The 26,174-nt window shown below is 44.9% G+C and overlaps 1 protein-coding gene across 11 annotated transcripts in view; it reads left to right on the forward strand.

Moving 5' to 3' along the window:
- The window catches only part of DTNA (dystrobrevin alpha), a 373,548-nt gene that overhangs the window by 335,841 nt on the left and 11,533 nt on the right, over window positions 1–26,174 (forward strand). For 7 of the 11 annotated variants that reach the window (XM_045296183.1, XM_045296186.1, XM_004702946.2 and 4 more), the window contains 4 exons: window positions 7,550–7,646; window positions 18,355–18,514; window positions 24,419–24,508; window positions 25,182–25,350. In XM_045296183.1, coding sequence (XP_045152118.1) covers window positions 7,550–7,646; window positions 18,355–18,514; window positions 24,419–24,508; window positions 25,182–25,350 — 516 coding nt within the window. Of the gene's footprint in view, window positions 1–7,549; window positions 7,647–9,349; window positions 10,110–18,354; window positions 18,515–24,418; window positions 24,509–25,181; window positions 25,351–26,174 lie in introns of those variants that run through there. The other 4 variants (XM_045296188.1, XM_045296190.1, XM_045296189.1 and 1 more) reach the window with 1 other exon arrangement.

The raw sequence follows: 26,174 nt of genomic DNA on the forward strand, positions 1-26,174 counted from the left end.
CTTAAACACATTGAATATATGGTGCTTGGAAGAAATGAATCTTCACCAGCAAAAGAATGAAACAGGACTCATCCCTCATACCAAGTACAACAATGAACTCAAGATGGATTAAAGACGTACATACAAGCCCTTACGACCATAAGGATCATCCATGAAAAAACAGAGGTAAACCTAAAAGCCCTAATACAAGGCATACATGCACTGCAAAACATAATGAAAAATGCCCACGCGACAGAAGACAACACGATAACTTCTAAAAATTCAACATTTCTAAACTTCAAAAAAAATTACATGTATGTACATCAAAATATTTCACCAGAAGAGTCAAAATAGAACCCACCCACAGATTGGAAAAATGTATTTGTCAATGCTACATCAGATAAAGGGATAATGGCTAATTTTTTAAATCTATAGAAAACTACCATACCTTAATTTTTAAAAATATGAATAATCAAAAATGGGCACAAGACATAAATAGACAACTTACTAAAGATAACATCTAGGCAGCCAACAATCATAAGAGCAAATACTTGCATTAATTATCCTTAAGAGAAATACAAGTTAAAACCACATTGAAATACCACCTAATACCGACTTTCTTAGCAAAACTAAAAAAAAATAATAATAATAAAGGCTGGAAAGGATGTGGGCTGCTAATATATTGTTGGTGGAACTGCAGAATTATATAACCACTATAGAAAACAGTAGGGCACTTCCTTAAATAAATGTGAATACAACTCCCTTATGATCCTGCTGTGTTAGTCAATCTCTCTACTTGGCATATACCCTAAAGAAAGGAAGAACAGAAGCAAGCAGACATGTGCACACCCATGTTTATTGTAGCAGTGTCTAGAATAATGAAGGATGGAAACCATCAAAAGTCCTGTCTGCAGAGGAATGGATGAACAAACTCTAGTACATATGCATAATGGAATGTTCTGTATCCCTAAAAAAACACGACCAGTCTGTCCAACACCTCGTGGCATGGAGGACATCATGCTCTGCAAAGTTACTCAGTCTCATGAAGGTCAATATATTTCATGGCACCATCGTACAAGAAGAAAAATGGTTTTCACACCAAAGGAAAAGATTCTGAAGACTGCTACAAGCCCAGGTCCAAGAGGTGAGGGCAGAGGGCGGGTAATAAGAGGGAAGGAACAGGGAGGAAGGGGCGGGGAGGTGGTGGGAAAAGGAAAAAGAACACAAGCAAGAAGAAGATCCACGTACAGGGGTTCCAATAGAATACCTTCGCTGCTTGGATGAGATCAGCTGTGAAACCACACACGGCGTGCTTTTCTTGGTCGGTGTTACAGTTCACAAACAAGAGGGGGAAAGTAAGAGCAAATGCATAAAATTTCAGAACAAAAGCAAGAGAGAGAGGTCACAGTCTCAAAGATCCTCCAGATTCCTTACCTGTCCGACCTAAACACTGGTCTGGGTGGTAACAAAAGGAGGGAAAGTAAAATTGATTTAAAATCTTTTATGCCACACAAGCTAACTTAAACAAAAGAGAGAGAGAGAGAGATAAATTTTCTTTTTCGAAGGAATCCTTATCAACCCTGCCTTTCACCAGAGAGTCAGAAAATGCTACGCTGAGGAAGGGATGTTTGAGCTAAGCCAGGGATGAGGGCCTGGCAGCGATTATGGAAGAGACTTCTGGGAAGTAAGCACGACTGGGGAGAATCCGGCCCTTTCCAGGAGCTGACCCATCTGTGGATCTGGAGTGGTGGAATGCATGGTAAGAGATGGAACTGAAGAAGTAGGCAGGAGAAGACATGATGTTGCAATGGCCTTAGACGATCTTGAAGATTATACCATTAATCAGGAAGGAAACCCTACAAGGATTGGGGTTGCACACTAAGCCAACACACAGAGTTCTCGTATCACATCAGACTCATGTGAATCACATCTTTCTCCAACTTTACTGAAAAACGTCAAGGACTCAGGTCATCAAGAGGCACAGACAAAACCGAGACAGGTCTGAGGTGTTCATGTGGCTTCCCGGGTCCTCCGCTCCTGCGTGAACAACATCTCCAAGAGAATTGTTTCAGGGTGGTCTTCTGTCACCCTGACTGGCTTTCTCCTCATTATTCCCACATAGAGCATTTCCATATCTTTGTGACACACTAACCATCATTGTTTGGAACTTAAGTCACCATGTCTGTCACCAATTCATTACCGTGAGATTCAATGAGAACCAGCTCTCTCACAACTAGATGGTCCAGAGGGGCACAGTGGCGATTAAGGAAGATCGATATGAGATAAGTTAATGATAACAGGTGGGGCATAGGGGACTCCTGAAGCACAAACACTCCGGAGTCCAGAACTTTATTCGAGACAGGTTCACATACAGTTCTTGTCACATGTCCTGCATTCTGTGACAATTTCTCACACGAGGGATTGTTGACGATTTCTTAGAAGGCAAACAAAGAAGCAAGAGTATCGATAGCCACTTAGGCCATGGTCTGGAGAGGGGTATCACGGAAAACCTTCAAAATGCTGTGTTTCAGCCATTTCCCAAGGAACAGGAAAGAAAGCATTTACTGTTGCCGGTCAGACTTTCAGAGACTCAGCTCCCTGGAAAGTCCTGACGGCTTTGTTCCACAGCCTTGCTTAAATCCTGGAACAAAGAAGAGAGGAAATGAGTTACAGGGAAGGAATACGTGTGCTCTGTCACTCCGAAGCCCGGGAATTCTAACCAACAGAGGACATCCTAAGACAATCGGCTCCCACACATTACTTTACTTTCAGCATCTTAAAACATAAGAAAGAGAGAAAGATCAAAACTATTGAGGGACACGTGAGTTATTAAGACAGCTAAGAACTGTATTTGCAGAGAGAAATCAGCTGTTCGTATGAAGAAAACAGTGACTGAAACGGAAACAACCAACATCACACCAGAAATTGCAAGAAAAACAAGTATCCTTTTTCATATCCAGCCTTTGTTTAAAAAATAGGCATCACAGCCGATAGAAAGAAAACCGATTTTATCAACTTATTCTTTGAGAAAGCTTGGTAACAGAAGATTACATTTTTGTGTTGTGGTGGTTTGGTTTGGTTTTTAAATGGAATTGGGATGTCTAATGCAAGTCTGAAAAGCCCAGACTTTTTCATTTCATTGACTGGTTTCATTTTTGTGTGTGCTAATTTTGAGCCCCATGGTGTACTGATTGATCATGCGTTGGGCTGCGATCCTCATGGTCGGCAGTTCTAAAGCACCAGCAGCTCCGTGGGATAAAAACTGGGCTTTCTACTCCCAGAGAGCTGTCAGCTCGGAAACTCCCAGGGGGTTGTTATGAGTCAGCATTGGCTTTTGACAGCAGTGAGTCTTAGAATTTTGAGAAACAGCATAAAATTAAGTACTGAATGTTTGCCAAAGAATGGTATCTTTTAAAAGACCCATCATCTGTAACTACCAGTTTCATAAACGATGGTATATAGCTTAGGTTTTTGTATTTTTTTAAACTTCAAAATCTACAGAAAAGTCGTAAAGTGGCATAATTAATTTCTTTTTACCCTTCACCTAGAGATATTGTTGCTACATATCTGTAGCAACATATATGCTACAAAATGCTACACATTTTGCTACATTCTTCTCTCTCTTCCTTTAAATAATGGATTACATTCAGATTTTTCGGAGTCACTTGAGAGTAATTGCAAACACCAGTCCTCTCCTCTGAGACCTGTTGCCGTGTGTGTTCGCTGAGAATAAGCAAACCCGCCTACAGAAAAAAGACAAAGCCCCACCGACTCAGTGCCCCTGGGGGTCGGTAACTCAGGGCGACCATGTGCCTCAGAAGAGGCTTGTGCTCCAGACGGGTTTCAAGGGGTGATCTTTTGGACGCAGCTCATGAAGTCTTTCTTGCAAACAGCCTTGGGACCATCATCCAATTATCTCTCCATTGCACTCACAAAAGTTAACATTCATCCATAGTATTATCTAATTCACTGGTTCTGTTCAGTTGTTTCCAATTGCCCCGTGTCCTAAGAGGAAGTATTTTTAGCACACGTATCAAAGTAGCAGTCATCCAACAGGGTCTCAGAATACGTGACATTCTTTTAAAGAGGAATACATTTAAGTTTATAGAAAAAAAAATCACGATGTGGCCTCATTGACCTATTTCTCCTTGGGGCAGTGGCAGCTCCATCACAGACTTGTTCGGATTCACATCTGAAAATCACTGCTGCATACACTTATATTTATTCTTAAGGTTCTTATTATAATAAATGTACATATGTATCAAATAGTTTCCATTTCAACAGTCTTTACATGTGCAGTTCAGGAGCAGTAGTTACATTTATCACGTTATTCTAACTTATCTTTACCCATTATCAAACGTTTATATCCCTTTTAATAGAAGCCCAATGTCCCCTAAGCATTGTACCTTCCTTTACCCTTCTTCATGACCACCTGTGGTAAAAACGAATAAACTTTAATCGAATTCATTCAGATGCATGGAAAGGTGAATGTCCCGATTGAAGAGATGAAGACTGTAAAATAAGAGCATAAATAATATTTTAAATGTTAAATAATTCTAAAATAGCATGGATTAACTCCTTCTGGGAGTTTTTAAATGTCTCTCTTACTGTTTTTTTCTTATTAGAATTTTGCTTTCACCTGACTCCCAAGGTGTGCCTGTGGCCAAGAGACCAAAAAAGTATGGAGTCTATGTAGAAAAGTACTAGAAGTAAATGGGAAACTCTTTCTACCCATGTAGCAGACCGTCCTGCATATGCATATGTATGGACTTGAAACACCATGTACAGACAAGGTCAAGGAAAAAGCAGCTAAGGGTTTTATCATGGAAGAATATTTTTGAATGGGCCAACACCCTCAAAGCTGGGGTGTTTCAGCTCAAGAGATAAATACTAAAATAAGATACCATGAAAGCCTATAAAATGATGCTCTTCATCCACTGCATTCAGAAAAATGGCAATTACAGGAGAAATCAAAGGAAGGAGTGCTTCAGTGATAAGTCACAATAACAATCTAAGCTTAAAAAAAACAGCTATCTTCAAAAGGACTGATGTATTTAGAAATTAAAAGCTTCTAATGCTTCATAGAGAAAGCCTATATGAAAACGGGTCAGAAATGGTCCCTCTGGATCCCAGAACTGTCCTCCATGAAATGCCTTTCATTTGGATGTCATTGACCTAACTCACTATGACATTGTTATATTCTCCATTTCCATTTCAGAATCCCTATTATTCCCGTCAATATTGTGTCTGTGCAACTAAAACTAGGCATATATATTCATACATTAATATAAAAAGCAAAATCCACTGCCTTAAAGTATTTTCCAACTCAAAATGATGCTGTGGGACAGTCGATCTCCCTCACAGGGTTTCCTAGGCTGTGAACCTTTATGGAAACACACTGCCACACCTTTCTCCCAAGTAGCGGCTGATAGGCTCAAACCACCAACCTCTTGCCTAGCATCCAAGTGCATTAACCACTGCGCCACCAGGGCTCTTATACATTGCTATCTATACGGGTAGCAGAAAGTATTACACTAGGGTTTCCAGTCACACACACACGCAGGTTTATTACAAACAAAACGTCTTTAAATATGTCTCTGATCAGCTGCAAACACATTCCCTCAGTGATATACTTGTCTTGAGCCCACTAGGCTGCCATTAGAAAAAGTCCTATCAAAACAGTGGCTTCCAAGGAGATCAATTAGGCCAACTAAATTTAAGACAGGTCAGACAGAGAGAGCTAATGGTTATGGCAACTATTTGGCGGGGGGCTCCCAGAAGGGTAATGTTGATAGATTTTTCCCTAAGGACACAGAACAATTATTAGGGTTTATTATGAAGAACATTTCAGAAAATTTAAACTGTATTGGTAAGAAAAAATGCCAGGAAAGTTGTGTCAAGGTATTTTTTTTTCCCATTGTGACAATGCACCTGCTCATTCTTCAGGTCTACTACAAGTTCACTGGGAAACTCTCCCCACCTACCCTATAGCCATGATCTTGCCCCTCCTGACTTCTTTTTGCTTCCAAACTTCAAAAAGCATGTAAGGAGTCCATGTGAGATTGCCAAAACGGCCGTTTCGATACATAAGTCAAAGAGCACAGAATTCTTTGGGGAAGTATTAAATTCACTGCTACGGAGTCAATGCTGACTCAGGTGACCAACCCAGTCTTTCTCCCACGGTCGCTGCTGGTGGTTTTGAACGGCCAGCCATGTGGACCGCAGCTCAGCTCACAACCACCACACCACCAGGGTTCCAAGACAGTTGGAAACACCACCTTCAGAAGTTTGTAGACTAGAGATGGAGCACATGTTGAGACACAATAGCTTCACATTGTCACACTTTGTTTAACAGCAGCTTCTGTGATTTGTGGCAATACTTTTTCACTTACCCTCATAAATGGTGAAAACAGCTACACATTTTCAGTGTCAACCCTAATGTTTCATGAAACTCAGATGCCTTTGGCGTAAGACTGAATTGTATGCTCTACTTATTCACTAATGATCATGAAATAATGGATTTGAGCTTGCTTTAGAAAGGATATATATAGTTTTCACAAATGTGAGCTCTTAATATTCTTCTCCATAGTGTTTCATTTCTTCCTCCATTTAAAGGTAATTCTTGTCCCTTTTAGTGTCAGCATAAATGATGGATTATAGAGTGTCCTTAATGGTTTCCACTCTTACTGAGCGTTTACTAGGCGTTTCGAAAAAACAAAGCTATATGAACCCTGTAGATAATTTTCAGTTATAGAACAATTACATAGAAACTTCTCTCCACTGACTTCATTTTAGGAACTCAAACCCAAAACAAAACAAAAAAAATTTAGATGAACAGCAAGAACTGTCTATTGCTAAAATTCCACCTCCGAAAAAGCACCATAGTGCATACTGTGGGTGGAAACCACTTAAAATGCACTTTCCTAAATCAGGTTTTCCAATAATATTTTTTGTGAGATTTATAAAAGGGTCTTTGGATTTGGAGGACTCAAAGCATTGGCCACTTTCAGTGACATTTGTGGTCTCACGGGACTCGGTGGCACAGCACAGGACCCGTTACGGTAGTGAGCATTCAGAAACTATTTCAGGGACCAATTCGTGAGTTCCAGTAGGGAGGGGGAGTCAGCGCCAACAGATAGCAGAGGAAACATGGGCCAGTCCTGCTCCAGCGTCACCCTCTTCTGTATGTCGGGGACCATTGCTGCCGCTACCATGGCAACCCAGCTCGTGGAGGTCTTCGCTCCTGCTCACTGACCCTCCACTTTACCAAACCTGATGTCCTTTTCTAGTGATTGCTTGACCTTTCCTAAGGACGAGTCTAAAGGGAAAGAGATGGTAGGGGCATCCATGTCTAAAAGGACTTAAGCCTAAGTTTCAATTGGCTTCTAACAAATAAAAGGACTACCCGAGCACTAAGTGTGCCCTCAGTTGAGGACAGTTTCCCCCCTGGCGGCCCTATCAATGACTCTGAGAGGGCCTGTTTGACGGGAATCCAGTGTCCACGGAGTGGGGACCGCGGTGCGCACAGCGGGTTGAACGCAGTTTCTGATGACAGCCGCCTCTCTCTTAGGCAGCGCAAGGATGAGCTGGAACAGCGGATGTCTGCTCTCCAGGAGAGCCGGAGGGAGCTGATGGTGCAGCTAGAAAGCCTCATGAAGCTACTAAAGGTAAGACATTTCCAATAACTGTGTCCTAGACCTTTGAGTGTGGCATTTGTAAACTGTTTTTACACGTGACGTGCAATGGTTTTCCAACCACTGCCTGTCAAGTCCCCCAACATGTTGTCCCAAGCTCAGCTAGAGGGCCGTGCGCATCCATATCCCTTTCCTGGAGCCGGTCTGATGAGGACCTGCCTGGGCCAACTTCTTCCTAGCTTAGTTGGTGTCCTCTCACAAATGATGAGATTGAGTTCATTTAGCAGTTTTTGTATTGAGTCGTTTTCAGCAAGTCTGACTAGATTGAACAGGGGCTGATGTCTAGGCAGACAATCAAGATATAGCCACCATTGGTGATGACAGTTTTATTAAGAGGAACACCTCTTCATTCCAGTAAAATATTTGCTCTCACCTGTGCGGCTTCAGCAGCAAGTCACGGGACTTCCATGGGCCTCAGATGCAAACTGTTGTCACCTTCCTTTTTCAGGAGGCAAAACGTGTAATAAAACCAGTGAGAAAAGTCCTTTGTGGCGTGACATAACCTGCCATATTCTTTGAGAAACGACGTTCTTTCTTTAATGACATTTTAGGCCCTTTTCCATTTTATGTGAAATTACATTTCCAGTATTTCAAATTTTTTTTATAAAACTACTTAGGGCCACATAGGCACACTTAGTCCAGAAGACATGGCAGTAGGATGTGGTCATCCTTATGCCATGCCTGATGCACACAAGCATGAACCAGTGTGCACTGGGTCATGCCAAAGGCACACTGGTAGGAGGGCAGTAAAGGGGGAGGCCCTGGTCAGCTCAGCCGGAAGGCAGGATGTTCTTTTTGTGCATGGAGCCCCCACGTCCCCAACACACCATCATTTGTTGTTACTGCATCTTCTCCTTTCATTCACTCTTTCTTTCTTCTCTCCCTCTTCTTTTTTGACTTCTTTCTTTCAGTCATTTATTGATTTGACACATTTTTTAAAAACATGTTTTGGGCTCTGTTCTATGTGCCCTTGTCCCCTGAATAACATTTCTTTTGTTGCTCCTTACTGTTGTACCTTTTGGTCCACTCCTTCTGCCATTCATGTCCTCTTTAATTATCGATGTTGGGAATTCTTTTTCTTTACTGAAAAAAAAAATTCAATCCCAGTGTGTTAGATGTATGACGTACAGAATTCTGTTTGTACTGCTGTACCATGTATGGTAGAGTTGGACCAGATCATGAAGAATCTGCTGCTATTTCTGGCTTAGCCTCGCTCGATGGTGTGCTAAATCTCCTTCTGATTCCTTTTCCAAATGGACCCAATAAAGGGCTCTGAGCCCATCACTCGTTTCACAGAACTGAGGGAAGCTGTGAAAGCAGCTACCTGCTTATGGGCCTCCCACAACAGCCCGGGGACAGGAATCTGCGTACCATAGCCATCTTGGCTTGCACCTAGCTCAGCTGAGCGCCCTCGATGGTGCCAGCCAGGCTGACACTAGGCTAGAGAGAGACGGTGTGGAAAGATAGTTCAGTACACAGAGGACTCAGAGGGGCCTGTGGAGTCAACTCCAAAGTAAATCAACTTGGAACTCCAGTCCCTGAGGAGGTAGAGGCCTGACCTGATCCTCCAAGCCATGTTGACGTCTTCTCCTCCCTCGTCCTTCCCTTCCCACTCTGTACCTGCTCTCGCTGGAACCCTGGGTAATCTAACTCTTATCGATTCAATCTTTCTGTAGGAAGAAGAGCTGAAGCAGGGAGTAAGTTATGTCCCTACTGCAGGTCTTAACTAACAATGGAGGGGCCCGCCGTCCTGCTGTCTTTCTCGTTGCTTTTGCCTCTAATGTATGTTCATGCTTCAGTTTGGAAAGAAAGAAAGAAACTCATACTAATTTGCTTCCTTTTTGATGTAGTGCTTGAAATGAGATATACAGAAAATTTAGCTTTTTTTTTTTTTTTTTTTTGTAACTGTTACTACTGTTGGCATCCAAAGAAGAGCTATTACATCTCTTAGAAGAGGGAACAAATTGTAATGTGTTTGGGTCTTTCTCAATCTCCGAGGGTCTGGTAGCACTTTTCGGGGCTGTTGACCAGATCCTTCTTGGAATTAACGTCACCCATCACAGTCGCTAAAGCTGCCCTGACGTCAAATGTTAGCTTCCAACCCACAACACTCAGAAGCTGAGCACTAACTACAGCCTCTGACACTCCAAATACTGTCTCCAGTTTAATGTAAAGACGTGGAACTTTCTTTCATAAAACACTGGCAATTCAATATCTCAGCCGTGGCCTGACGACGATGCCCTGTCCCCGACTGGTCACCAACGTGCCCAGTCCCATGAGAGAGAAGACTGTTCTCTCTCTGTACTTGTGGTTCTTGCCCCAAGCAGAGTCCCTGCCACCGAGTGGCAGTACCCTCTACAGCGGTGGTTCTCAACTTCCTAATGCTGCGACCCTTCCATACGGTTCCTCGTGTTGCGGTGACCCCCAACCATAAAATGATTTTCATTGCTACTTCATCACTGCCATTTTGCCACTGTTATGAATCAGGCGACCCCTATGAAAGCGTCGTTTGACCCTCATAGGGTTCTTGACCCACAGGTTGAGAACCGCTGCCCTAAAGAATACGTCAGGCTCCACCTCTGTCTTTTCCGTGAGAAACTTTCTGGCCTGTGAGTTCACAAGTGTCTTGCACACGTCTTCCCTAGAATTAGGCACCTTGTGACTAAATTTAGTCGAGACGAGAGCCTGGCATCTAGTCCTGTGATCAGGTCCAGAAGCCAGTAGAGGGAGCAGCATACTCAGAAAATAAATTAAATCAAATCAATCCAAACGAAAGCAGCTTTCGTTTCAAATGCATGTCCCCAGCTGTGTATGACCATAGACCCCACTCGCTGGCATTGTTTCCAAGCTTTACATTATCCGCGTGGGTCCATTAGAACCTCAGTTTCAGCGCATCTTCTGATTCTTCTGTATTCTCTTCTATTATTCATTGTGTGTGTTTGTGTGTAACAAAGACTCTGTTTGCAAAATGCTGAACACATGTGATCTTTCGTTCCCATGGTATGTAAAAAACAGACAAACAAACAAACGAGGAACGTGTAAAGCCAAACCAATCTGTACTGTCCAACAATAAAGGCAATGTATTACACGATTTTGTATTTTGTGAAAAAACATTACTTTACAAACAGTCAACTTTTACTGAGAGATCGTCAGTCCCCTGGGTGAATGACACACAGAATATAGAGCCATAAAGGCATCCAGGGGCTGTTGTTACCACACTTCCAACACACGTAGATCATAGTCTGGTGAAAATGCCTTCTGCATGGGCCATCTCTTTGCCCAGGGCCTCTCTTCTTTCCTATCTCTTACTTAGCATGTGGAATTCATGGTTAACACTCTCGGCTGCTAACCAGAAGGTTAGGAGATTGAGTCCACCCAGAGCACCTCGGAAGAAAGGCTTGGCAATCTACTTCTGAACGAGCACAGCCATTGAAAACCCTCTCGAGTACAGCTCTCCTGAGACACCCATGGGGTGTCATGCACAGAGGTATCCACAAATTGATTTCCTTCTTGTAGAAGCCTAGGTTGGTGCAGTGGTTAAGTGGCATCGGTGGCTCGAACCCATCAGCTGCTCACAGGAGAAAGAGGTGTCAGTAAAGACTCATGACCTTGGAAACGCTGTGGAGTAGTTGGACTCTGCCCGACAGGTTACTATGAATCAGAATCAACTCAACAGTGGAGTTTGAGTTACTTAGCATGTTCATCTGGGGAAAAGACAAGGTTCAAAGGTCCCTTTCTTCCTCCTAGTAGAGAGAGGGTAAGCTTAGATCCCCAGCCAGTAGGCCTTGCTTAGCCATTTCCCATGGGGATCCATTCTCTACCATTTCCCATGCAACATGAACTTGAAAGGTTCCATGGACCAGGGAGTTTATAAACAGAGGGATGCATTGAGCCAAACGATGCCAGTTTCCCTCAGTATCACTGCCACCATTCCTTCCAGCTCCTCCCAACTGGGACCTGCAGGAGCTTCTGGGTATTGGAAATGGGACAGTAGTGGCTTCTATGTAAGTTACCACCCAGATGTTGGCCAAGAATCATTTAGGGAGTGGGAGAGTTTGGCCATTTTTCTCATTTACGTATTTGATCATCAAGCTGCTTTCTAAAAAGGGATTAAGGCAGCTTACATCAAAATACATCAATTCCTAAAGTGGAAATAGAAACCTCAAAAGCCAAAGAGAAGAAAAGGTGGGTGGGCTCATCATCAAGGATAGGAAGTGTTCCTTCAGCTTCCTGGCAAGGAGACAAAGAAGGAAAGGCAGTCAGTGGGTTTCTTGGAACAAAAATGCCAATTCTCAAGAGGCTGCAATTCCTGTTGGCATAAAATAGCAACAGAAGTTTCCACATGGAGCTTTAGAGAAGGAGTTTTGGACAATGACATGAAAAAAATGTACTAGTAGATTTCACAAGTTGACCCGTAGTCAAAATGACTTATGTTGTCCAGTAGTCAAATTATGAGGAGAGTCCCAGAAATCCCAACCCGACTGAGGTGGTCATACATGAAAACAAGCACAGGTGATTCAAACACAAAGGCTTCCAGTGGTATAGCATCATCTGAGGAGAGAATGTAGGGGGTTTTGCCTAGTATCTGCTTCTAAATTCTGTTTTTATTTATGATCTTTGTCTCTTTGGGGACTTCCATTTTGTAAAATTAAACCTAAAACAGCTCACACAAAAAAATTGTGCTTGATTTTAATAACCTCTACTTTCTTTATCCTAAGTCTGCGCGGTTCCATGTAGCCCTTATACTGGCATATCTGATTCCTACATATCTTCTGTTTCTTGTTAGACGTGATGCATGCATTTATCCCTCCCTTGAGGAGAGAACACACACACACAAAAGAGCACTGTAATATGATGACTATGGTATCATAAGCAATAAATCTTTTTTTACAAAACTCAAATTGACGTTATCCTACCCTCTTTCTTCTTTGTGTATGTTTTAATATTTGTGGATGGGACCATCACCCAAATGCTCATAAAAATATTCATCACAAAGTCAACGGCAATAGGATGGATGGTTTCTGGTATACCGTAGTTCCATTTCCAAATAGTTGGGCTCAGTCTAAAACCAAGGATCCTGACCTTGACTTCTGATAGAATGACCTCGGTCGAAGTTTTCTGAGAAACATGCCAGAGTTAGACTTGAGTCCCAGTGGTCCCAGCTCTTTGGTTATTGCTGTGGGATCTTGAGTAGGTCCATCACCTCCATGGTAGCTTGTTTAAAACATGTTGAAAAGCCCTGGTTCACAGGGTGCCTGTGTATATGTTAAACGAAAGCGTGAGAGCACTTAGATTTTAAAAGATATGAATGCCAGGTATAAATATGACTGTAAATAGATAGACATCTATATTTACAATTTGACCTCTATTTTCCATACACACTCTCTCACTTCTCTTCCTTAGTCAGCTAACACGTGTCAATTAGGGGAAGAAAGTCAAACAAAATTCCAAATGCAAGCTCCGGGTCCCCCATTCTTTTTTCTTTTTCATAACTAGCTGGTCCAACTAACACAAGTAATCACTTAGGTTTCTACTTCCTCCAAACAATTTTTTGTTATGTGAGCCGCCCAGAAAAAGAAATGTCCCAACTTGAGTTTCACCTGTTTTTAATCTCCCTCTTTCAGGTATGCTATGAAGAGTAAACCAATTGAACACGCAGTATAAAGGCTATCACGTAGTGCTCAAGAACGGTCTCTCCCAGTCTCTATCTCACATGATTCGTTTTAATTGTGGACTTGATTCAGTCCCTCAGAGAATTAAAAAGCAACTTCCAGCTTAAAAGCCTTAGAAACATCTCATCAGCTCAGGAATGAGCTAAGCTCCCTCAGTGACTTGGCTCTGCCCCATCCCAGCCTCTTTTCTCATTATTCCTCACAGCCCCCACCCTTCCACGGGATCTCCCAAACCCCTAGCCTTTCTAATGATCTTCCTCAGGCTATTTCTAAAACCTCGAATGCCCTTCTTTTTACTCAATGTCAATTTGTTTGCCTGGAAATCTCCACTTGTAAGAGTCGAGTCAAACGGGACCTCTTGCCTGCTCTCTGAGAAGTGAATCACTTCATTTGTAGCCCACAGCGCTTCACACACAGCCTTACACAAGCTTGACTCCAGGAAGTGTCCACAGTGTGGCGAGGATAGTTGGTGGATGTGCATTGGAAGAAATCACGGAGAGAGGGTTGGCTAGAGATGGACCTCCCCAGGTGGTTGAAGGCAGCCAGACCTAACCAGGGGGCTCTGGTCACCTAACCTGGAAGGTGGGACTTTTCATGCCTGATGGGGTGGAAGTGGGTTTATAGTGCCCCCACTCCTTATCATGGCCCACTATTGCCATCTTGGTATGAATCATGTCCAACTTCTAAAAAATATACCGAACAGCAGGTTGAGTAGGCTGAGAGGATGGAGTGGGGAAACTCATTTTTTATTTATTCTCGAGGAAGATCGCTGTTTTAACATTGCCAAGTGTGAGCTATGGTTTCCTTCTTCTATAAATCAACTCCCTCCTCTGGAATAGGAATATTGGATCTATATATTGATCTGCCAGGACGGTTGCCCCTGAAGCCTTTCCTCCATTAGTCACCGGGTTCCTTTCAGGAAAGGAGGCTCACGGAGATGAGTCCCTGGAGAGTTTCTTAAGCTGTGAACAGAGAGCCTCCTCTCTGGCCAGAGGCCACCACGTGTCAGGGGACGCCACCTGTCAACATGAAATTGACTGACACCCCACTGGCCGACCCCAATGACAACAGACAAACCCACTTTCCCAGTGGCTCTAGCAGAACAAAATAGAGAGGAAAGCCACAGGCGGGCTCTCCTAAGAGGTGTCATTCATCAAACTGGACAGTGTTTTGAGAAAGAGAGTCATGATCACACTCAGGGCCAGGGACCCACCCTCCCCAGACCAAGAACTGGATAGAGGCTACCCAGCTGTCCCTAGAAGTGCATCAGCAGTTGCAAGTTTCAGGAAAGATGCAGCTGAATCTTGTCTTCAGTACAGTCTTCCCCCTAAATTCTTCACACAATCAGCAGGCCTGAAATTGCACCAATTGGAGATCCATTTAGCACATAGTGGCTATTAGCCATTCACACTTAGATTCGGTCCATTGTTTTCCCCTTAACACATAACCACAATCCTTTATATCTATATATTTCCCTCTTAACACAGGACCACTAATGGGGAAGTTTGAAGGCTGGAGGCAGATGGACAATGGAATAGGAGAAGTAGGGTGTGGAGACTGAGCACTGAGCAGGGAGAAGCAGGCTGGAAGTGCCTCAGCCAGCCGCAGTTTAGGAGGGTCCAGTGCAGGAACAGAAGGGGGGACTGTGCGTAGAGCTGAGAGGCCCACAGACCCGAGAGCTACATATAGTTCTTCTCCTTGAAATTTCTACAACCTGGGATAGCCGCTGTGAGCAGGGCTATGTTCAGCACAGCCTCCATAGAACCACTGAAATATCACAATGCTGGCCACCAACTCTACATCTGAAATCATTGGGTCCAGATGTGTTCCAGAAATCAGAATTTTTCCAGATTTCAGAAAGGCTATACAGCACAGTAACCATGCCCATCACATTCCATCCCTTGGGACCACAGTAGTTAGGGAACACATCGTTTTCGGAGCTTTTCGTATTCCCAAATTGTAGAGGCTGTATTTCTGCACTAGTTGGTGAACCCATGGGCTCTCCCATCCTTGAATGTCCTCCCAAAACTAAAGTTTTTGCCTGGCACAGCGGGAGGCCCTGAGCGACTCTTCTGGTTGCTCGCCTCGGAATGACGTTGGAAGCTGGGGATTCTGAATGTCCACAATCCTGAGCAGAAGCATGAGTGATTTTTTCTGGGATTTGCTCTTTTTTGTCTGTGGCTTAGTTTTTAGTTCTGTATTTTTTCCCCAGTCCATTGGTTTTTACTTTCACGTGTGATGCCGGGCCTTGGAGAGCTAACAACGTGACATTATAGTCTGAAGGCTGCAGGTCCATTTGGTCTCTGTCGTTAACTAGCACTGAGACTTTGGTAGGAGCCCTGGTGGTGTAGTGGTAACACATGGGCTGCGAACAGAATGGTTAGCAGTTCGAAACCAAGAGTGGGCATTCTACTCCATAAACAGTTTACAGTCTCCGAAACTGTAAGGGGCTCACTATGAATCAGCATTGAGTTTGGGGTTCTCTTGGAGACTTTGGGTATCCCAGTGGCACCCTCCCTCTCCCCACCCCCTCTGAGGCTCAGTGTCCAGACTGTGAAATAAGACTCGTGTGATTGTCAGGAAGATTGAATGAAGCAATTTGGGGGTTGGTGTGCTTTATACTGCAAATTGCTTACGTAAACATCAGATGCTCTGATTGCTACCCCAGCATTGTTAGGACAAGGAAAGAGAACCGTGTCTGTGAAAATTCCATAAGCACTTTGCATTATACACGAGGAGCATTGGATTATCATTGTCAACCTGCCACCGCAGGTGCGGATCTGGCTTCTCAGGATTGAGAGGACAGCCCACACAGTGAGGCCCAGAAGAACATAGTCCCTACCAAACCCTCCACCCAATTACCTGTCGCAACCCCACCCCCAGCTGTGACGTAGCTTCTTGACAGAGGGGACAGACAGAAGGAGCCGAGAGCCCTCCTTAGGGCCTCGCCTTGGAAAGGAACTATAGAAGGAGTTGCCCAAGGGAGCAGCCTTAAAGGCACTTGACCACCACCTATCTCTTCTGAGGGCCCCTCCACCTGCCACAGCCCGCCGTGGTTCCCACAGCCCTGGGTAGTCCGAGCACCGGGCGGTGGGATCCCACAGCTCTGGATAGTCAGACACCCCTCTGTACCCGAGCCCTCTGTAGCTCCATCTCCTGAGCCGCCCCCTTGAGCTCTCGGATGTACCCTCTCCCCAGAGGAGAGGCCCGGGTGGTGCCACTGATGGTGCCACTCACCATGAATCGAAAGATTCACTGGCTCAAATCCACCAAGAGGGACCATCGCAGAAAGGCCTAGTCACCCTTGAGAACCCAGGGAGCACAGTTCAAAGGGGATCCGAAGCACAGGAAACCCCCGTGAGTCGCAATGGACGTGATGGCAACTGGCTTACCGCATAGGCTGGTGGAGAGAACTCTGCGAGACACCCTCTCTAAAACCCCTTGGTCCCCCCCGGGGGATGCACCACTCCCATGAGAAGCCATCGTGGGCTCTGGAACCTGAGGGCTGATGGATGCTCAGACGCGGAGATTTTCACTGTAATGGGACTGAGCTGCCAAATGGGGCTGACGAGGTCCACAGCCCTCCCTGCACGGGCTCAGGAAGGCAAGACGTAAAACTTCGCCCCCTTGATGTAAAACTTCGCCCCCTTGCCACGTTCCCCCTCCCGGCCTGGATGGACAATGACAAGGTACTGTGGAGAGTGATCCGATGGAATCCTCAGTCCTTGGGTCATCATGAGTTATTTTTTTCTGTGCTCTGCTCTTTTTTTTTTGCATAGATTTTAGTTCTGGATTTCCACGGTCTATTGATTGACCTTCCACGGGTGATGCTGGGCCCTGGAAAGCTAACAGCATGGCCTTTTACAGGATTGACATTGTGTGTTTTAACCGCAAGCAGCTGGGCCCACAGCAAAACTGGGCTCATGTGGTGCATGCCTGGGAGGCGGAAGGAGTTGATGAGGATGCTCTGGGCATTGCTCGGAAAGAGGCCACACTTGCTCTGGCCAGACTGCAACGGGCTAGATGGAGACACCTAATCTTTCCTCTCGGCACTCTCATTGCATTTTCTAACGTGTGTGACTGACTTCCTTTGTTAGCGAATTATTAAAATCAGGAAGAAAGGCTTCCCAGACTCCTCATTGTACAAAGCCTTCAAATTCAATGCGTGACTGTCTCAACATGATTTTGTGCCAGTGCCCATAGTGCAGCAAGAAATGGCTGTTAGGTGGTTTCTACTTTTTAATCTTTCCTCTTTATTAAATCCTACTATCCTTTCTGCCCTGCTAGAATACTGCCTTTGCATGGATGAAGAGAAGGGCCCTTCCTGCAGGAAGCAGTGGCCCCCAATTAGAATCCATGATTTCTCTTTTCTCTGCCCAACTTGCATCCCTGAATCAAGGGTAATTTGGCAAAATCTGGAATGTGGGGATGAAACAATTTACAACTCCGTTGGGGTCTTATTTGAGAGTGATTATGCTTAAGACTGCATGACAATTTTGGGTTTTTTGCCTTTCCTTTCGCCCAAGTTAATGTGTCTGCCCTCTAGTTACTGATGACATCCTGTAAATCATGAGTTTGCCTTTAAGGATGATACCAGAACAATTCAGAAATTTCAGGGCAGCCTATAAAAACCAGACCCACTCCAAAGAGTCTCCTAGTTCATTTCAAACCTTCACTTCAATGTCTTTTTATATCTGTGCAACACTTCCTTCAAGGAGAAAATATATACACCTTGTAATGACGTCTGCTTCATGATCACTTCGTGGTACAGGCACACATGCCCTGTCTTATGGAACAGCGCAGCACTAATATTCGGAGACGTCGATACTCCGCCAAAGCTTCAGATTCCCTTCAACCCAGGTTGGAGGACGCCAGCACAATTGCCTAGGTTTCTCTCCTGCTTGGGGTTTTGTTGTCACTGTTTTGGCTTAACATTTGCCTGTGGCATTGGGGATGGTCTATGACAAGTTACTGGGAAAACGAATGAATGACTTGTGTTGTCTCTCCAGTCCCAAGGGGCAGGTTCTCCGCGTTCCTCTCCCAGCCACACCATCAGCAGGCCAATCCCCATGCCCATCCGGTCAGCGTCTGCCTGCTCCACCCCGACGCACACGCCTCAGGACTCTCTTACCGGGGTTGGGGGAGATGTACAAGAGGCCTTTGCACAAAGTAAGTGGCTTTGGTTCGTGGTGTAGGGGGTATTCTATAGCTATGTGGAAAATAAGTCATGGAGATGTATTGAGTAGTTGAGTTATCAGTTACCCGGAGTATAATCTAGGGTGTTATGTGGCTCTCTTAGATCTAAACCTCTTATCCCAATCTCTAAGGAGTGCTGGGGGTGCTGTGGGATAAGTGTTTGATGATAACTACAAGGTCTGTGGTTCGAACCCACCAGCTGGAGATACAGCTGTCTGCTCCCAAAAGATTTACCACCTCAGAAATCCCATAGGTGGTCACTATGGGCCAGGACTGGCTCAGCGGCATAGGTCCTAGGTATAGGTTCTTTCTACGGGCCTGCCTCATTTTGCTGAGAGCCTTCACTCAGGACGGGAAACTATTCCACCATGCTCTTGGGAAACTTGATGAATACAATTTGTTTTGGAATCCTGATACAGCTCCTAATTTCCTGCTATATTCTCTTTATATTAAACTCAAGACTAAGATGGAACAATCCCAGGGTTTTTGAGTCACCTGACAGCATCCCTGTTCAGATGCCCAGAAGAGTTGGCTCCTTGTCTCTGTACTACAGGGCTGCCAGGTTAGGCCTTCATTCTGGCAGGGGGCGGGGGCGCACAACAAACAGGAGATGACAGGCTGTATCCTCTCACTGGTGGCCTCTTCCATGGACACCTGCTGGGTACCCCAACTGGAGCCCTAATGTTGCTGTCCAGTAAGCATTGAGCTAACCAAGCGGTGGGCAGTTCAAACCCAGCACTCGCTCTCTGAGACAAACATGAGGCTGTCTGTTCCTGTAAGGACTGCAGTCTCAGAACCCTCGGAAGCAGTTCTACTGCCCTAGAAGGGTCACAGTGAGATGGAATCCACTCCGTGGCAGTGAGTAGGTTTCAACGACTCCAAACGAGCCCTGATGGTGCAGTGGGTGGGATGGGGGTCGCTGACTGAAAGGCAGGTGGCTGGAGCCCACCAGTCCCTTCATGGGGGAATCTGAGGCAGTCCATCCAAAGGAAACCGTCCAGGGTTGCGCTCTCTGTCCTGTTGGCATGCACTCCCCCATTGCAGTGGCTCTATTCATTTGAAAATGTTTAACTTGTTTTCTTGTTATCACTGTGAACGTTTATAAAGTAAGCAAAAACTAATCCTCCTGCAGAGTCCCACCCCTCCAGTCTCACTCAGAGCAGTCATTACTAAGTTCACGTGTGCTCTCTGCCAGCATTTGCTTAAGTGCAGTTACAGAGGGGTAAGTACATGGTAATACACACATGTTCCTTATTTTCCCATTCATCAGATCGGGAGTTACTGTGTTCTGCACTTTATATTTTCTCAATTACCACTATGTCACGAATATTCTTCCTGGTCTTCACATTTCTTAGGAAAAAAGAGACATGTGTAAGGACTGCTTTTTTTTTAAATCATTTTATTAGGGGCTCAGACAACTCTTATCATAATCCATACACACATCAATTGTATAAAGCACATTTGTACATTCATTGCCCTCATCATTCTCAAAACATTTGCTCTCCACCTAAGCCCCCGGCATCAGCTCCTCATTTTATCCCCTCCCTCTCCCTTCCCCCCTCCCTTATGAACCCTTGATAATTTATCAATTATTATTTTGTCATATCTTGCCCTGTCTGACGTCTCCCTTCACCCACTTTTCTGTTGTCCATCTCAAAGGGAGGAGGTTATATGTAGATCCTTGTAATAAGAAAACAATATCCCCACAACTAAACAAAGTGAACAATAGAATAGAAGAAGAATAAATATAGTTAATAAATAATTTTTAAAATAGAGGATAATAAAATGACAAGAAAAGTATGAACACATATTCAATTTCACAAATAATAGTAGATGTACACATTTTAACAAATGCCACTTCTTGCCCACCAGATTAAAAGTAAAAGAATTATAATAGTGATGATATACAAAGATACCAAGAATATGGGAAAATAGACCTTCTCAGCCATTGTGCATGGAGGGAGGGCATCAGAATAAATTATAAAAGGGCAGAATGAGGACCCTTTGTTCTGTTATAAAAAAAAGAGGATTCATCCTAGGGGGTTTTCTTAAGAACAATGAAATTAACTCAAGATTTTTGGATATTAACAAAATAACTTTCTTTTAAAAGGTAGGGGGAAATGCCCTGTACTTCGACCATATTTTGAATAAATTTGCTGTGTTTTCAGTCATTTGAACTTTTATATTAAGTAATGTTCTACCTACTTAAACTTTTAAATTTTAACTGTATTTATTATTTTAATTATTACTTCCTGAGAAATAACAGAAGTATCGATTATAAGCACAAAAAGTTTGTGCCACCTAAGTTCATTTGCACATCAGTTACTTGAAACCTCGAACGCTTTACTCCATAGTTATAGTGCTGATCCGCCCTCTGCGCTATCTTCACCAGGTCCCACTCCCATCCCAACCCTCAAGTAACCACGAAACCTTGAAACATAGTCATAATTCCTCCCTACCGAAGTGGGAGAGAGATGAGGCTGTCTAGCCTCAAGAAGATGTAAAGTCTTAGAAACTCACAGGGACAATTCTGCTCTGTCCTATAGGGTCACTATTGGTCAGAGTCAACGCCATGGCAGTGAGCAGACTTCAGAGAAACACATTCTAAGTTTCAATTTGGGATACCGGACATATAGAGAGAGATGCCTGTGTTAGTCCGGGTTGACTAGAGAAACAAATCCAGGGATACTCCTGTGTGTGTCAGAAAGAGCTTTATACAAAGAGTAATTGTCTATTAAGAAAACATCCCAGTCCAGTCCAAAGCAAGTCCATAAGTCCGATATTAGCCCATATGTCCGATACCAGTCTATAAATTCCTCTTAGGACTCACGCAACACATGCAGTGATGCTGAATGCAGGAAGATCACAAGCCAGTGGGTGGAAAGTCTTGTGGACACAGTGGTGGTGGAAGCATCTCAGCACTGGTGTGGGTCTCCATGTGGCTCCTCTAGTTCCAGGGCTCTGGCTCCATCAGCATAGCTCCATGTGGCTTGTCAACAGGAATGTCTCACAAGGAGAGTGTGTGTGTCCCACCTCCCAGGGGGAAGACAGGAGTTCCCAGATTCCTCAAGAGAAGGCCATGCCCACACAAAGGCCTCATTGGCTATGACCTAAATGACAGGCTAGAATCCACCCCTTCACTCAAGTTGACAGTAGATTGTGTAACTGCCACAATGCCCGTGTCTTGGCATCAGGAGCATGAATCCATGACCCTTTCCACACCAATGGTTACTTGGTACACAGGTCCTCCACTCCTGAAAAACAAACTAAACCAGTTGCCACTGAGTTGGTTACAACTCATGACAACCCCATGCGTGTGGAGGTTTTCTGTGGCTAATTTCTCCTAGGCAGATCACCCGGCTTTTCTTCTGCTTGAATTCAAACTCCCCACCTTTCTGTTAGCGCCTGAAGCTCTTAGCCATTTCCAGCCCCAGATTCTTGTTTCCCATACCTCAGAGGTACCTAGAATGGTACTACAGAGTGCTCCAGGAGTCTGATAGGGTGCAGAGCCTGCGTGTGGATATCCAGTGTGTCCTGCCACCGAGGAGTGGAAACGAACCGCACAGCTCTTCTGGCAAACCCAGACATTACTCCGTGCAGGTTTTTCATAAGTCAAATGATCACAATGTACCCAGGGCTGTTCCGGTTTGCCCTAGGGGATGTCATCTTACTAACCATGCCCCATGCCAATGTTTAGAATTGTTCTGAGAGTCCTATTAATCACAATCATCAAAGATGAAAGCCACACAAGTGTCTTGTCACCGATGGATAAATAAATAAATTGTGCTGTATGTAACACAATGGAAGATTACTTAGTCATAAGGAGAACTTAAATTCTCATAGAGGCTATGATTTGACTGAATCTTGAAAACATTGTAGCTGCTGTCCAGGAGCTCTAAGTCACAGTAACCCTGTGTCCAAGAACAGGAAACACTGCTCGGTCTCCTGCCGTGCTCACGGTGGCTGTTAAGTTTGAGCCCCTTGTTGCAGTTACCAGGTCGAACCATCGGGTTGAGGGTCTTCCTCGTTTTCAGTGACCTTCTACTTCACCAAAATCGTGCCCTTCTCCGGGCGCTGGATCTTCCTGGTAACATGTCCAAAGGACTAGAGATCAAGTCTCAGCTTCTCAGGAGCATTCTGGATGGACTTCCTCCAAGACACGTTTGATGAGTCTTCTGGCCCATGGTACTTTCAGTATTCTTCACCATAAATCAAGTGCATCAGTTCTTCTTTGGCCCACCTGAGCCCTTGTCCAGCTAGCACATGTGTAGGAGGGGACTGTAAACATGTGTAGGAGGTGACTGCAAACACCATGGCTTGACTCCAAGCCCACCTTCATCCTCAGAGTCACCTCTTTGCTCTGTCATACTTTAAAGAGGACCCACGCAGCAGATTTCCCCAAGTCATCTGTTGCTTGATACCTTAACTGCCAGGCTGCTCTCCGAAGCATGGATGGTGGATCCAAGTAAAATGAAATCCTTGACCACTTCAATCTTTCCTCTGCTTATTGTGATGTTTTCTACTGGCCCACAATGAAATAAACCAGACATGAAAGGACAGATGTCGCATGATCTTACTGACATGAAATTCAGAATAGGAAAATGCCTAGAGTTTTTCAGTGGTTGCCCAGGGTTGGGGAAGGGTTCATTTCCAGGCAACTTTGATAAAGCAAATGTGGCAATAAAGCGAGTTACATGCATGTTGGTGCGTCCCAGTGCATCTAAAATATCTAATAGCATGATGAAAGAAATCCCTGAAATGTTATGACTCCAAAATATGACACAGAAATATGAAGTGAGCACCTGCTGTTTAAAAATCACACCAATAGACTTGTTTGATGGAGAGTTGTCATAAACCTACAACTGGTTAAAAAAAACACCACCTCTGCGAGAAAATGAGGCACCGAGCCACATGGTGCGCCCGCTCTGAGTTTCTGTGGGGAAGTGAGAATGGTTGGAGGTGGGTAGTGGCAACGGTTCTGCGGCATGGTGAATGTAATTAACATCCTGAATGGTAGCTTTCGTGGGTGAAATGGCAACATTCTGCTGTATATCTTGTGCCATGATAACTGTTTTAATTCCTTGATTTGGGCAGTAATTTTATGCACACCTATTGTATTAGTCTGGGTAGACTAGAGAAACAAATCCATGGACACACATATGTGTATAAAAAAGAGATTTATATACAAGAGCAATTGAACATTGAGAAAACATCCCACCCCAGTCCAGTCTAAGGCCACAAATCTGATATTAGCCCATATGTCTGATACCAATCTATAAAGTCCTCTTCAGACTCAGGAAACACATGCAATGAAGCCAAATGCAGGACAATCACAAGCCAGTGGGCAGGAAGTCTTTGGATCCAGTGGCGCTGGAAACATCTCAGTGCTGGCAGGGGTCTCTCTGTGGCTTCTCCGACTTCCGAGGTCTGTTTGCGTCTATATGGCTTGTCTTCTGCAAATGTCTCCAAGGGAGTGGCAGAGAGAGAAGTGTCTTCCGCCTCCAAGGAGGAAGTACCAGATTTCCCAGAATTCTCAGGAGAAGGCCATGCCCACACAGAAGTCTCATTGGCCATCTCCAGATTGACAGCCTAGACTCCACCCCTACCCTACACACTTAATCCTTCGACTGACACCAGATTAGGTGACTACCACAGCTGTCAATCATCATCCCTGCCATCGGCGGCCGGCCGGGTCACTAGGTTCATGCAGGTGTGCTTTCTCTAGCAAAGGAGTAAAAGCATTTTTCCTGGGAACTCTTTGAAGTCTTCTTGTTTTAAGATGTCAATGGATATGGTTACCATAACAATACAATCATTTCAAAAGGAGGGGGGAAAAACTTCAGGTTTTAAAAATCATGATTATCATTTCTTCTTAAGGTTCAAGAAGGAATTTAAGGAATGACTTGCTGGTGGCAGCAGACTCCATCACGAATACCATGTCCTCTCTTGTGAAAGAGCTCAATGCCGGTGAGTCCCTGGTCCCTCCACGGGCTGCTCCGGGCAGAAGGAGCCCCGCATTCAAGGGGCGGGGAGGGTGCTCTATTGGAAATCTGCTCCTTGTCACCCACAAAAAGAAAGACATCTGAAAGATCGACATGACACGCTGTCAGTGTGGTCAGATATTTTTTGGCCATTCACTCTTTGGAAGGCGGTTAACATTTGTGTGTGCTCACGGCAGCAAGTTAGGGAAATGCAGAAAATAATCAAAAAACGGAATGGTAACAACCCCACCCCACCCCCACCTGGGTTGAGCAGGGAGGAAATGCGACATCATGTATCAGGGATGTCACACAGCTCCTGATTGCTGTCCGTGGCAGACCCTGTGGACAAGCTACTAGATAACACGGAGTCCATGGAAACAAAAGATCTAATCTGGAGCTGCTCAGATGGCAAAGATCTTAAATCGAGAACACTAAAGCAAATGCATCATTCATCTACACTGGCCCTTACGACCTTGTGACTATCTACCAGTGCCTCGGGCACTGGCTACGGGCAAGCCGCCCTGTACACTTTCTTGTCTTTCGCAAAAGTATCGCCACTCACTGACTGGGTGGTTTAGGTCACCATGTGTGCAGCCCCTTCATTCCCAGGTCATAAAACTCTGACGAGCCATTCTCTATTTCCCTGTGGTACCTGGTAGAGGTGGGAAGTGAAAGGGAGAGCAACGTGGATTCGGAATTCGCCAGGACTCAGTTTGAGGATCTGGTCCCTTCGCCGACCTCTGAGAAGGCCTTCCTCGCCCAAATCCACGCCCGAAAACCCGGGTACCTGCACGGCGGGGCTGCCACAAGTACCCTGCGCACTGACATGTGAGTATCCTCTACTTGGGGCTGTTTTTGGTAACAGAATTCTCGGGAGGGAGCAGTCCAAAGATTAACAGGGAGGAAGCGTCATCTCATAGTCCAGACTGAGTCGAGGCAGTTTCCCTGTCCGCCAGAAGAGGTAGACGTGCCCTGTATTTAAATTTGGCCTTTCTGCCTTTTCTTCTTACAATTTCCAGCAAGTGTCAATGGCTTAAACCAGCCATGACGCTTGTGAACCGGTTCAGAGGGCGCCTTGGTGGCCCAGGGAGGAAGTACTCTGGGAGGGTCGGTTCGAAACCACTCAGCTGTAGACACACGGGTGGCAATCTGTTTCTGTTCCGAGATCACAGCCTGGGAACTTGGCTGGGCCGTTCTCCATGGTGCTATTGGGCTGCGGTGGGCTGGAACCAACGCCGTGCCAGTGGCTTGGGTTGGGGGTTTTAGGTGACACAGGAGGGACCCTGGTGCCATGGCAATGTCTCCAGCAGCTCACGGGAGAAAGGCCTGGCAACCCGCTTCCCTAAAGATTAGATAACTTAAAAAACATCCACTGAGAGCACTTCCCCTTCACACCAAGTCAAACTCCTCCCACCAAGTTGTTTCTGACTCACGGTGAGCGTCTAGGAGTTAGAATAGAAATAGGAATAGAAAGCCTCCTCTCTCTTCCTCTGATTGGCTGATGGTTTTGGACTGCTGACATTGTGGTTGGCAGTCCACAGCTTACCCGACGGCACTACCAGGTTCTTAAACCCCAAACTCACTGCCATGGAGTCAGTTCGGCGCTATAGCCGCCCTAAAGAACAGGTAGAGCTGCCCGCCTGAGTTTCTGA

Source organism: Echinops telfairi, unplaced genomic scaffold, assembly GCF_000313985.2.
Source record: "Echinops telfairi isolate 266 unplaced genomic scaffold, ASM31398v2 ScPeMD7_7400;HRSCAF=8409, whole genome shotgun sequence".
NCBI lineage: Eukaryota > Metazoa > Chordata > Mammalia > Afrosoricida > Tenrecidae > Echinops > Echinops telfairi.